Raw genomic sequence first — 13,685 nt, 5'->3', positions numbered from 1 at the left:
TTTGACCATATATTCTTTGTGACATATGAGTTTCAGGAGGCCTTTTGTTGTACTCCCTGATGAGTTTGATGTGGGCTTGGGTGTTCCAAGGATGCCTGAGGTGCTGAAGCCTTCTTCCTATTTCTGATGCAGAGCTGGGAGTTTGGGATCCCACTGTGCAGGGAGCTGGCGTGTCAGTATGAGAGCCTCTACGATTATCAGAGCCTCAGCTGGATTCGGGTGAGCTTTGCCCCTTCCCCAACCCCAACCCTAACTGGAGGTGACAGAATTCTCCTCGCATCAGTTTCCAAGTGAGCATTCACTTGCGGGCCCAGCCCTTGGTTTAGTGGTATGGACAGTACAGAAGCAGAAGCCAAGGTTCCTGCCTTCAAGGTGCTTGCAATCTGGCCGAGGAACCAAACACACACTTGATAAATGATCATATGATCCAGACTCAAGGACACTAGTGCTCGAGGAAGGGAGAAGCAACATATGCAGGATAGGATGGGGGTTTCAAGGAGAAGGTGGCAGCTCAACTTCATGAAGAAGCTTTTCCTTAAATGATTCTGTTCAGGGATGCTTCATCTGAAAACTTTGTAAAATCTTTCCCTGTTTTAGCTTGTGGTCACTTTCAACCACCTTGTTAATACTCCTTTCTTTGAAGCAAAATATTCAAAAATTAAGCGAATTGCCCCATGCATTTTGAAGGTCTCCACTAAATTTTTCCTGGTTGTTGGTACCAGGTTCTGAATCATAACAGCTGCTGCGTTCGTTGGCAAAAAGAGATCAGAAATGTCAGCTCACCCTCGTCCTGCACCTTTGTCAGTGTGACTAGCTCTGCTGTGTGGTTCTCTAGCAGTGGCTTCTTGACTGGGCCTTGAAGGCCTCTGCTTCCTGGCAGGCTGGCTTGATTGAATGCATTAGAGCTATCTTCCCAAAGTTCAGTGAGCTTTTCTGAATGTGAAGCCAGGTCAGCCAAGACTTAAAAACTTCCTGACCTTGGTAATGCCAGACATCATGGATTTTAGTTTAACTTTTAAACTTTAAAATGTCCTAAACTGAAACCAGTACCAGTGATGCTGGCAATTGAGTGCTTCCTCACTTCCTCACTGACAATCTTTAGTCAGATAATAGATGAACAAGAGCAATGCAGTTGGACTGATGTGAAATGGTGCTGAGAATTGCTGTTAGCCACCTTTAAGCAACACTAGCCAGGGGTCAATTGGTGTAGTGAATATCAGTCAAAACCAGAAATTCCTGGAGGAAAAAAAAGTCCATGTTAAACTTGTGCCACTGAAAGTGCAGGAAGCCTGGGTCTCTGTGGGTCCATGACCACCCACTGGGAAGGACACTCAGAGCAGCCTCTCAGGACTGCAGTGAGCAAGCCTGTCCCCACCCCACCCTCAGATGACAGCGGAGGAGGAGTGCTTCCTCTTCCATCATGTGGCTTCCTTGGGAGAGGCTGATCATGGCTAGGGGCTCACTCTTTATCTAGACTGAGTTACCATGTTCTCTTTCCAAAAAACAATGTCTACTTGGGCCTAGAAGTACTTGCTTTGGACACCACTAGAAGTCAAGTCAACCTGAAGGCAACTGCCTTTCTCATTCACAGAAAATGGAGGCCAGTTACTATGACAACATCATGGAGCAGCAGCGTCTGGAGCCTGAGTTCTTTCGGGTCGGCTTCTATGGCAGAAAGTTTCCTTTCTTCCTTCGGGTGAGTTCCTTCAGGTAGTCATAAGAACTTCTGTCATATTTTACACATAATTCATTCATAACCTGTTCTCCTTTTTTTTACCTTTTTGTCTATTCTACTGAATACTTCTTGTTTTGAAAGACTGAGCAGTCAACAAAAGGTATTTGGCTTTATTTGGCTGAACTGGCTGCCAAGTTTAGACTCTGTTTAACTCTGCTGTACTATTTCGTAACAATCTGGAGTGTATGAAGGTGGTTTTCTTACCAAATCAACCAAGTTCCTTTAGGAAATGACCAGAGTCTGAGATTGTCCCATAGACATATTTAGAAACCTTCCAACTTCTGCCTCCATTGCCTAGAATCCTCCATTGTGACTGTTCTCAGCCAGACAGCACACCAGTACAGCCCTGACCTCGACAGCAGGCTGGCCTTTTGGGGTCTGTCATTTAAGATGTTGGTTCTTCCCACTGGCTGCACTGTAGGCTGTGCAGCCAGGACGGAGAACTGCTGATTTGAGAGAACCCAGAGGACAGTCCCCTTTGCTCCTAGGACTTGTGAGAATTGCCAAATATTGGCTTGGCTGTGGAAAGCCTTTTCTATGCAGCCAGTTCTCTGGCCCAGGATGATGGCAGCCATTTCTCTCCACTGTTCCCTAGAAAGCTGAACTGGGACAGTGGAAAGAATGACTGAGCATAGGCATATTGACACCTATTGAATAGTTGTGATTTTCTTCTTTATTCAGCACAAGCCAGAGGCTCCAGGAGGAATCAGCAAGGGCTTTTGTAGGCTGTAGCCCATAGGGATTCATTGTTCTCAGATGACCTAAATGAAGCTGTGTTGATGAAAGGTCCCTGGGGCTGCAGTTGAGACCTAAGACTATCTCTGATTGTCCCCAGTTCCAATATCTTACTAAAGTTCACTGTCCACAAGTCTCAGTGAGCAGCTGGGAAAGTTCATAGGATCCCTTTGATATGTTTGGGATCCTGTCTTATTGGAGAAATTGCTTTAACCAGTGAGCAATAATAAGTTTGATATCACATGGAAGGGCAACTGGGCTTAATGGTTACTTTAAAAAAGCCAGTCTGTTAGCAACAGAGTCCAGACTAACCACATTTCAGATGTAAGGCAGGTCAGTTAGCACATTTCCTGAGCAGTAATCATTCTAATCTAAAAGTAAAAATAATTTCAGTAGGAACTAGTAATACTGACAGGGACAGCAAGCACACTCTGCCTAATTGTGATCCCCAGGAAGGTTCTAATTCCGTTCCACAGGAATGTTTCTAGTAGCAGAATGTGAATGAGTAGAGGACCTCCTTCACTCTCTAGGGACTGTCCAGCCCAGACATTTCAGAAGTAGCATAATTTGTTGCCCTCATCAGCATAGATCATACCACAGCAGTGGAGGTAGAGGTCAGCAGAAGAGAAGGAATAAATTGTACAAGAATTAGAAACCAAAAGCATCTTTAGAAAGTTTTCTGACAAACTAATGATTCTTGCCCTGTAACTTATTTCTTTTTCATTTTGTCTTTGTAAATTATGCTTTATTGTCATTTTATTTTCCTTGTTTAGTGCCACAATCTGTACATCATAAACCAGATTTTAGTCTAAAACATCATTATTTTGGATATTACAAAATCAGGCCCTGGCGTCCCCCATTTCTGTCCCTGCCAAACAGGAGGTCTCCATCATAGTACAGCCTGGTTCCCCCCACCTCATGTTCATGTCACAAGGCACATCAGTGTCTCAGGGCTCTCAGAGCTTTCTGACAAGTAGGATCTGGCATAGAACCTGCATCTGAGCTACCCAAACAATGCTCACAAGTGACGGTCTGAATGTTCAGACATGGTTTCAAGGGGGCCAGTAATGGAGGAAGAATAACAATGGGTGTTAGGAAATGTCACCCATCAGTCTATCCATATCCCCACATGAGGAGCAGTCCCTAGGAGCTATGTTTCATACATGCAAATCTACCTAGTCTAGCCACATGCTGCCTTCCCTTCCCTCAGCTGGTCACAGTTTGTGCCAAATACAGTAAGTCCCAGTGGAGGTAGCTGTTTACCTTGTAGATGGCAAGGACAAAGTGCAAAGCAGTGACAGCCAGATCTGCCTTGTGTAGGGATGCTGGAGCTCTCACTCGCGCAAACTTGAAACTGACAACCAGCCTCAAGGTCAACACTATGTACCTTTCTCCTGCTGGGTCTTCCAGCAGGCTAGGCTACCGCCTCACCTTCCCTGAGCACACAGGCCATCTATTACTTTAACTTTGTCAGCTTGGTTTCTCTGGACCATCTGCCTACCTCGCTTCACAAATGTGATTATCTACTAATCTGCACAGAGACAGGAAAACATCCAGCCCTCCCTTCTTGGGGGAATTTCTGTTTCTCTTCACTTGACCCATGAACAGACACTGGTGAGGATTGTACCTTTGCAACTAGATATGAAAAGACAGATTCTTCACAATTACCTTCTTTGTCAGTTCTGCATGTCAGTCAAGGGACTTAGAAATACCTCTGCCTTTTGACTGGTCTATTCCACTGGAGAGGCCAGGCTGCTCCCCCTGACCTTGACTTGCCTTCTAGTGTTGCCATTCCATTCTGATCCATCCAGACATGTGGCCCAGCCTTAGCTGAGTTCTCCTATAGTAAGAGGGGAAGTGAAAAGGGAGCAGAAATCCTATCCCAAAACGTCTGAGGTCCTGCAAGGCCTGACCTGTGATCATCCCTGTACCAGGAAGCATATGGCTGGCCCTGTAGAACTTCTTTCTCTATCTTCCTCTGAAGGCATGCCAGGAGGGGCTGCCAATGCTTGACACCACTTTGTCAAAGTGGATCTGGTGAGGCACCTGGCTGGGCAGACAGATGTGACCAGAGGGCTTCAGAGGAACCTTCTCTAGCCACTCACTCTTGACCAGCTGTGAGGTAGACAAAGCAGCAGGATCAAAGGTGCCTTGTCATGACTTCAATTCACAGAGAGAAAAACTGAGACCTAACTCAAACCAAATATGATGTAACGCAAGATTTTAAGAAATGTGTAGTTAGAATGATAGCAATTTGTTCTGCTGACAGATTTGCAAAGGATTTGCTACAATAATTAATCACTTAATACTGGGCAACGTTTAGACTCTTCCTCCCAGCTGACAAAAGGGATCCTTCAAAGCACACTCCTGATCACCCCGCTTTCTAAAATTATTTGGTGGCACACATAGTGATCACACATACTTTGGCACACACCTGCAGGCCTCTTCAGTCACCTTCCCACCAGTCTCCACATGCACCCTCCGTCCAATTGCACCTTTTCTTGTCTTGGCTGTTGTCCCTTGGTTGTCACTGTGCCCACATAGATTGCCCTTCTCCACTCCTCTCTACCAAGCTAACCCAGGTGGACCTTTCAGGACTCTTTTCAGGCATGTTTTTTTTCTAAAATCCCACCTCCAACCTTGCACCCCTTCCTGGGTAAGGTGCCCTCTCTCCTCCAAGCTTCTGCAGCATGTGCCCCACCCCCAGGGCTGCCACCTCACTGTGCAGTTCTCCCTTCTTCTGTCCCTCTTCCTACTTAACCATCATTTCCCTTAGGACGGGGATTGAGTGCTGTGCCCCATGCCTGCCACAGGGATTCCTAGAACATGTTTGTGAAATGAGTAACTACTGACACCCATGTTTAGGTTGGGGGCTACAGGCAAGGCATAGAGTGTGCTCTCATGTTTGCGGCAGAACAAAGAATATGTGTGCCGTGGCCACGACTACGAGAGGCTGGAGGCCTTCCAGCAGAGGATGCTCAGCGAGTTCCCACAGGCCGTCGCCATGCAGCACCCCAACCACCCTGATGACGCCATCCTGCAGTGTGACGCCCAGTGTATCTTTTGACACTTGGTGGGGGAAGAAATGCTGGGGCCCTGGGAGGTGAGGCCCACCCGGTCAGCTGCCCCTCTGCCATGTTGTTGGCCTTACAGGCTAGGTTACCCATAAGTCCTGAACCAGAGTATATCCTCATCACTAAGCCCACACTCATGCCTCACAGAGGAGGCTGTGGCATGCCTTCAGCCATGGAGGGCTTAGTCATCATCAGGGCTTCAGGGGGACCCTTATCCCTCAGGCTGGTTGCTACCAGCACCTTATTCCCCCAATCCTGCCCTCTGAGAGACCTGCCTAGGCAGCCAGGAACAATCACTACACAGGGTGATTTGGACTCCCACCATGATTCGTGCCACAGGGATGCCAAAAATTCTGTGCCCTGCTCCACTCCCATGTGCAGCTGTTATTATCTCTCATCTTTGTCAGGAGAACTGAGGCAGAACCCCAGGGTTAGGGGCAGAGGGAGTGGGGAAAGAGATGGGGGTGTGCCTTTAGTCTTGGTGGCACTTGAAAGTCTGAATGCAAACACTGGCCTGCCCCTCATCCCCCTGACACAGCTTCCTTGGAAGCCTTATGACAGTTACTATGACTGTGGCAAGCTTATTCCAGAGAAGGGAGGGCAGGTGGACTCCCATATGTTGTCTCCCCACAAAGACCCCAAAGAATATTTTATTAAAATGTTGTTTTGCAGTAAATACAGTTTACCTACAGTGGGCAGGCCCAGGCCCTTGCAGCTTTCTCACTCCTGAGGGGTGGGGCACCTGCATTCTCCTGAACCCTTTCCCCTTCTTTCTTAAAGGGGCACTGAAAAACACTTGGCCATTGACATCTCACCTTGGCTGAGTGCTCAGGAGATTCACTGCTGTAGCAGGGAGGGGTACAGATAGGGAGATCTGGTCTAACTGTACTTGGATCTCATCTTCCCCTTGAGATGCTGCTGCTGCCGGTAGAGAACTAGGGCTACAGTGTTCTCTCCTTTGAGGGGATGACAGGAGTCACCTACTCAGGTCCATCTCTCTGGCAAGTCTGGGTTTACCCTTCACTTCCTGCCCAGACTTGCAGATCTATGCAGTGACGCCCATTCCAGATTATGTGGATGTTCTACAGATGGATAGGGTCCCGGATCGAGTCAAGAGCTTCTACCGTGTCAACAATGTGAGGAAGTTCCGGTATGACAGGCCTTTTCACAAAGGCCCCAAGGACAAGGAGAATGAATTCAAGGTGAACAAATCTAGGAAAGCAAAGGGAGGGCTTATAGCGAGGCCAGAGGCCAGCCCCTCTTTCTCGGGAACTCCTTACTGTCTCATCCTTCAAGCAGGTGGGGTGTGGCAAAAATTGCCTAATGGCCTGTACCTGCCTATGCCCTCCCTACAGAGCCTGTGGATTGAGCGTACCACGCTGACCCTGACCCACAGTTTGCCTGGCATCTCTCGGTGGTTTGAAGTGGAGAGGAGGGAACTGGTGAGACACATTTCAGATGGGGCTGATCTTCACAGCTGCTCCCTCAGCCCTGGCTTTGGGGACCTTTCTCTAAGGACTGAAGAAAGAAAGCGAGCTTTGGCTGCCTGCCTGGCCTAGGCTCCCACAGGCCCATTCTGTGCTGGGGGCTCTATATACCTTCTCTCATTTAAACCTCACAACACCCCTAAGCAGCAGGTGTTTTTAATCTCCCAGCTTACAGATGCAGAAACTGCTCTCTGAGGTTCAGGATGCCAGAGCTCTCTGACTTCAGAATTGGTGCTCTTCACTATTTGCTGTACTTCTAAGTGCCTACAAATCAAAAGAGAACATTAGAAAGGGCCCAGGGAGTCTCCAGTCCACAGGAACAAGGGTGGGGAATCAGCATCCCAGGTCTTAGATCCCTGCTGTCAGGGCTGTGATGAGGGAGGGGTTATCATTGTGCCTTGGATGATGTTATACACTGTGTGCCTCCAGGTGGAGGTGAGCCCACTGGAGAATGCCATCCAAGTGGTTGAGAATAAGAACCAGGAGCTGCGGGCCCTGATCAGCCAGTATCAACACAAGCAGGTGCACAGCAACATCAACCTGCTGAGCATGTGCCTGAATGGCGTCATCGATGCAGCAGTTAATGGAGGCATTGCACGCTACCAAGAGGTGAGCTGAGGCCCTAGACCAAACCCACACAGGCAGCCTGGCTGGGAAGGTGGTTCTTAGGCTCCTCTTCTTGAGATTCCAGCCTCCTAGGATAGTCTTCCCAACTAGCCCTCTCCTGGCTGTGCCTCAGCTGACTGAGGATGGTCCTGGGATGAGGCTTTAAGCTCCCTACTTCTGTGGCACAGCTCTCTGGTAGAGCCTTTTCTTCCTTTTTATTCTTCCTTTATTAAACCCATCTGATTATGGAAGGATGTTAAGTGGCCTCCAAGAGGAGCCCTGGAGCCCAGCACTTTACAAGTAACGAGCTGTGGGCTGTCTAAGAGACTAGACACCCTGGCCACTACCCAGGCCATCCAGTCTTAAGGGACCGGGACCAGCATCCAGGCTTAAATGACTTAGCCACCATCAGTCCTTCTTAGATGCAAAAAGCATACCTGTGATTGCAAGATGTTCAAGCAGGCCAGGCTAGAGCTGTGTTGGTGTGTGTACCTGTGAGGAGGCAGCCCAGCTGTCTTTCAGGTGGCATCTTCAGACTCAAGTTTCCTGGGCCCCATCTAACTAATAGTCCTGGGAAGAGTCTTCCTGACTTGGCCTTTCCTTTCACAGGCCTTCTTTGATAAAGATTACATCACCAAACACCCAGGAGATGCTGAGAAGATCACCCAGCTCAAGGAGCTTATGCAGGAGCAGGTATGTCTTGCAGGGCTTGGAGGCCAGTGGCCAGGAGGGAAAGGCTTTGCAAAATAGGATGGCTTCAGTTCTCAAGGGCTGTTTCCTGGCTTAACAGAGTGCCCTTGTCTGTCTCTCTAATAGGTCCATATCCTTGGAGTCGGACTGGCAGTTCATGAGAAGTTTGTGCACCCAGAAATGCGCCCTCTGCATAAGAAACTGATAGATCAGTTCCAGATGATGCGGGCCAGTCTCTACCATGTAAGCTGATCCCTGTCCTGCCCCTGCAGCAGTAGAAGCAGGTGTCCCTTCCTCCAGACCTGTGCATCAAGCCACAGGATAGGTGGGAGAGGGAGAAGGAGAATGTGAAGGAAAAGCTGTCCCTACCACAGAGGGGCAGAAGGCAGAGGTGGGTACTCTATCCACGGGAAGGATGCCCAGAATCCCCTTATTCACTCCCTCACTAAGGAGAAGTCAGATTCAAGGGCAAAGAATGCTCTTTCAAGCCATTGTGCTGGTGAAGAGAGGTTTTTATATGAGGAAGAAAAGAGCTGAAGTATATGGCCCACAGATAGGGGTCTCTTTGGAGATATTTTTCATCCCAAGAACCTGCAGAGGTAAGGCATAGCCTGAGCCAGCCCTCTGCGCGCGCTCGCTCTCTCTTTCTCTCTCTCTCTCTCTCTCTCCTTTCCTTCTCTTTACCGTTATCCCTTTATCCTCTAGCTCTCTTCCTACCCTTCCTCCTTCTTCCTCCAATATGTCTGGTGAGCCAGGCTCACATCTGAGAAAGCCTAGGGCAGGCAGTACTTTCGTGCTCTTAGAGGAATCAGGAAGGTCCTGGGGCTGGCCCAGGCCCTGGAAGGTCTCCCTGACTCTGGCCTGGCTCTTAGGCCTCCAAAGCAAGATTTGGCCCAAGGACTCACACACACAAGCAGAAGCAAGACCTGTGTTCCAGGACTAGTTTCCCTTCGAGGGTCTTACAGGAAATACTGGCTGGCTGAGAATAGGGTTCAAGTTGTCTTGAGCCCCCTGTTCACATGCCCTTACCCCATTTTCAATCATGAGGTTGACTCCAGGTGTTTTCTAGAGAAACTTACCTGCTAAACAGGCTGGCTGCCAGATCTCAAGGGTTGTGAGTCCAGTTACCTGCTGCTCTCTTCTTATCACCCAGGACCACTAGGTAGAAGTGGCAGGAAGGCAAAGGAAGTAGAGCTGTTCGGTGTGGGGCAAGGCCATCATGGACAAGAAGCTCCCCTTCAGGGATGACCACTGGCCACAGATGCCGTGGGGAGACTGGACTACTCAGACTTAGTGGGCCTAACCTGTTGGGGTCAACTTGCTTTGTTTTTGGATGCTGGAGGTTCTGGTCATCTCAGTCCCTTCAAGCCCCTAGAGTATGTCTCAGCCTGTTCCTGCACAAGTGTGAACAGCATGAAATGTAACAAGAGAAAAAGAAGCTTGTCTACTATTTGAGAAATGGGCACATTTTCCAGAGGGAAGCCCATAGTACCTGAAATTTCTCCTTTCTGTAATGATTTCCCCAGGGTATTTAAAGGTGAAACATGCAGAGGAAGTCTTTTATGTTTTTCCCTTAAAATTAGGATGTCCATTTAGTAAAGAACTTGGATAGTGTCACTGAATCTGAAGGGTATTCCGTTACCTCTCTCTCTACTGTGTCTCCTGCCGGTGTGGCTGCTCTCTGCTGTGTACAAACTTCCCCATCCCAGCAAGTGACCCAGACAAGCTAGAGCCTGGCCGCTCAGGGGGTTCTCTGCCATGCAGGCTATCAGGTCACTGCAGCAAAAAACACAAGATGCTTGCCCACGTTTGTCAGGGTCTCCACGACGCACATGGAGGTGTCCTCTCCAGCTGTAGGAGCACATTTCATCCTTCTGCATGCTTTGGAAGAGGGAATGGAAAACCTGCTACTTCTTTAGGCCACCCTCAGAAACATCCCCAGTAGACTTAGGGTTCCCAGATTTTGAAGGACTTGAGGAAACCTGGACAGTTGTGCTTTGTTTCCTCAGAGTCGCAAATAGGGACACTAACCAATGTGCTGTCACCCAGGAGGGTTTGGGATCAAAAGTTTCTGCCAAGATGTGTATGTACTTAATGAGAATTTATTTATGCTAAAATAGAACTTACTGTTTTTCAATTACTTACATCAGGATTTTGTGTCCTGTCTTCCATAGGCAGTGTCACAGACAACTCAACCCAGGTCACTAAGAGCTGGGCCATTTAGCAATCCAATAAAGCCCAACCCCAGTCCTTATGTAAGAGGTGCCCACTGACTAACAGCTAATAATCAGCTCTTTCTCTCCTGCCTCCCAGCTCTTGTTTTACTTGTTCTGCAGTGAAAGCCTGTTAACACACTCCTATGAACTCAGACCAACATCAGGCTTTTCCAGATGGGTTCTCTTAATGGGGTCAACCTAGGGCCTCACAGCCTCTAGTCTAGATTCCAGTGCGGTTAGGAGGGTATTTTAGTCATGAAGAGGTCATTGCCCAAAAGAAGTCAGCAGTTCAGGTTCAGCCAACAGTATACAATTCTTTTTTTTTTCTTTTACATTTCTACCACCAGTCTGCTCTTCCCTCTCACCCCTTAATTACTTATTTGTTCTTTACTCTCTGGTGAAGGGGTATTCATTTCTCAACAGGAGTTTCCAGGTTTGGACAAGCTAAGTCCTGCATGTTCAGGCACCAGCACCCCACGGGGAAATGTCCTAGCATCCCATAGCCCCATGAGTCCTGAGAGCATGAAGATGACCCACCGGCACAGGTACGGCCTGAGGACTGGGGAAGGTCCCCTCCACAGAGGTAAGTCTGAATGTCAAGGGTCAGAGCAAGGAAGTCTGAAATAGTGCTTATGTGTACTCACTCACATGCCCTCTTACCCAAGAACAGAGCAAACACTTACACAGTTCCTGACACAGGACCCATGCTCTGCATCCTGTCTGTCGCTATCCTGGGTAACAGGATAGTATACATGGTATTGTGAGAACACGGAGGAAGGGGCATTAGGGTAAGTAGAAGTTTGCTAGGCAGAAAACAGTTGGGATTAGGAGGGTGATGGAGCAAGATCCAGGCAAAGTGACTGACATGTGCAGATGCCTCAAGATCTGAACAAGCCAGCCTGGTTAGCACTACAAGTAGAACCAAGTGGTTGGAGTACAGGATTGAAGGGCATGGAAGGGGGCCAGGACCAACTCTGAATGGGCCTTGTTCATTCAGGCCTTTGGACTTGATCCCAAGGGGAATGAGGATCACCAGTCAGTTTTAAGGAAGAGAACAACATGGTGATGTGGATATCAAGGTGTGGCTGCTCTGAACTCAGGAGTCCTGGTCTGCCTGAGCTCAACCAAGGATACACAAAGCATCCAGGGTAGGAAGGTCAGGCCAGGGGAGAAGCCAGCGACAGGAGCCCCTCACTTGGCTTTGTTTTCCAGTGTGAGCTACAAGTCAGCACAGAGTGAGCACTTAGCAGAAGAGAAGGAATGAATGAATGAGGGGCTGCCGAATATTGATAGTTGGCAAGCTTCTGGCCACAGATGTGAAAGGAAGCCAACAGATGGTTCACAGTCAGCTCTTTTGATAGCTTCCCCATATGAGGAAGACACCCTTGATCTAGGAGCAGATCCCAGCAGGGGCTGGGTGCTGGCTCAGATTAATACCCCATAGGAAGGGGGATCAGGGATTCTTGACCCGATTCAGCATATCTCTCTTATTCTTCTTAATTGAGAAACTGCTGATTGTCATCAGACTGAGTAGCCATAAACAATTTAAGTAGAGGCTATGCCAGTGTAGCATTGGCCTTCCCAGACCAGGGGCCCCTGAGCAGCAGGGTGGGGTTCAGGACTGCTCCAGGCCTCAGATGGATATGAACATTAGCTATGGAACCCTCAAAACCAGTGGTGACTGAGGCTGGGAATGACTGTCTTGCCCACCCCCTTCTATAGTCCCCTCACCTAGCATGGTTTCTTGGCTCCAGGCCTGACTCTTCCCTATTTCCCACTCTTGTTCACAGCCCCATGAACTTGATGGGGACAGGCCGCCATTCATCATCCTCTCTCTCATCACACGCGTCTAGTGAAGCTGGAAATGTGGTGATGCTCGGTGACAGCAACATGGGCGAGGCTCCCGAGGACCTGTACCACCACATGCAGGTACCAGAGCTGTCTAAAGAGAATGGGCCAGGGTCCTGTACCTGGAGGACTCACCTCTCTACTGGCTAGTCTGATTTGAGGGCTGGCAACTCTGCCTAGTTCCCTAGTTCCTGAATTCAGAACATCCAGAGCTAACAAAACTGCCTACCCTCCACACCATCCCATATCACGGTTCCCAGGCCTTATTTCCCAAGAAAGAAATCCAACTTCAGTCCTGGCTGCTCTTAGAGATCTCGTAGGAAAGATCCTCTGCAAATTGCCCCCCTGCCTGGCATTCCTGATGGCTGGGTCCTGCTTGCTCCATGGGCACCATCACTAGAGCCAACCCAACAGCTCTGCTCCATGGGTGGTGTGGGTGACCCTTCGTGGTGTGGGTGACCCTTCGTGCTGTCCATCAGCCTGGCTTCCATCAGGTCCCAGGGTACAGCATCAGATACTGGGTCTAGGCACCTCATGGCATGAAGATGCCAACTCTGGGCCAGTCCTACAGTCTGGCCATTCAGACCTCTATCCTGCTGATTTTTCTCCCTTTACAGCTCGCGTATCCCAATCCCAGGTACCAGGGCTCAGTCACCAACGTCTCTGTTCTGTCCTCGTCCCAGGCAAGCCCTTCTTCCTCCAGCCTGAGTTCCACTCACTCAGCACCATCCCAGATGATTACCTCTGCCCCTTCCAGTGCCCGAGGTAAGGATGGCAGGGCGCTGCTTACAGAATGGAGAGGAGAGGGAAGCCTCATGAGGCCTCACTCCTCCTCCTCTCCTCTGTGGCTGTGTCTTTGAAAGTGGTCCTGTGACTGAGAGAATGTTCATCTGTGCTTTCAGCACTAAGGACCCAGGGTTCCTACCTCTAACTCTCTCTCTGGCTGGCTTCAGACCCTGCTCTGAGCATTGGCGGCAGCTGTGCTGCCTCTGAGGTCACCAGCCAATGCATCTCTACCTCAGTTAAGGGGACACACAGCTTAGGAGCTCAGTTCTTTTCCATTGAAGTGTGTGAAGAATAAAGATCAAAGTTAAGGCAAAAGTGAGTCTTGTCTTGAGGAATCAAGCATGATGACAAAGTATGAAAATTAAATTTGATGGCTAAAATTAAAATGGAAAATGTTATTCTAAAACAGTAATAATAACCAGAAACACTTTCTTCAGGTGGGAATGGCTTAATCAAGAGAGATGGCTCTATAAAAAGCTATTTACTTTGCCAATCATTGCTTGATTTC

General features: G+C 48.8%; 1 protein-coding gene across 1 annotated transcript in view; it reads left to right on the top strand.

Moving 5' to 3' along the window:
* DOCK3 (dedicator of cytokinesis 3) overlaps positions 1 to 13,685 on the top strand; it is a 441,430-nt gene that overhangs the window by 412,933 nt on the left and 14,812 nt on the right. Inside the window, exons 39-49 of the mRNA XM_046674809.1 lie at positions 133 to 219; positions 1,592 to 1,696; positions 5,385 to 5,526; positions 6,580 to 6,746; positions 6,900 to 6,986; positions 7,461 to 7,640; positions 8,247 to 8,330; positions 8,454 to 8,570; positions 10,967 to 11,088; positions 12,334 to 12,472; positions 13,009 to 13,156. Of these exons, the coding sequence (XP_046530765.1) occupies positions 133 to 219; positions 1,592 to 1,696; positions 5,385 to 5,526; positions 6,580 to 6,746; positions 6,900 to 6,986; positions 7,461 to 7,640; positions 8,247 to 8,330; positions 8,454 to 8,570; positions 10,967 to 11,088; positions 12,334 to 12,472; positions 13,009 to 13,156 (1,378 nt within the window). The remainder of the gene's footprint in view (positions 1 to 132; positions 220 to 1,591; positions 1,697 to 5,384; positions 5,527 to 6,579; positions 6,747 to 6,899; positions 6,987 to 7,460; positions 7,641 to 8,246; positions 8,331 to 8,453; positions 8,571 to 10,966; positions 11,089 to 12,333; positions 12,473 to 13,008; positions 13,157 to 13,685) is intronic.

Source organism: Equus quagga, chromosome 1 (assembly GCF_021613505.1).
Source record: "Equus quagga isolate Etosha38 chromosome 1, UCLA_HA_Equagga_1.0, whole genome shotgun sequence".
In the NCBI taxonomy this organism is placed as follows: Eukaryota; Metazoa; Chordata; class Mammalia; order Perissodactyla; family Equidae; genus Equus; species Equus quagga.
The sequence above is the reverse complement of the archived record's forward strand: the minus strand, read 5'-3'. Positions and strand labels throughout refer to the sequence as shown.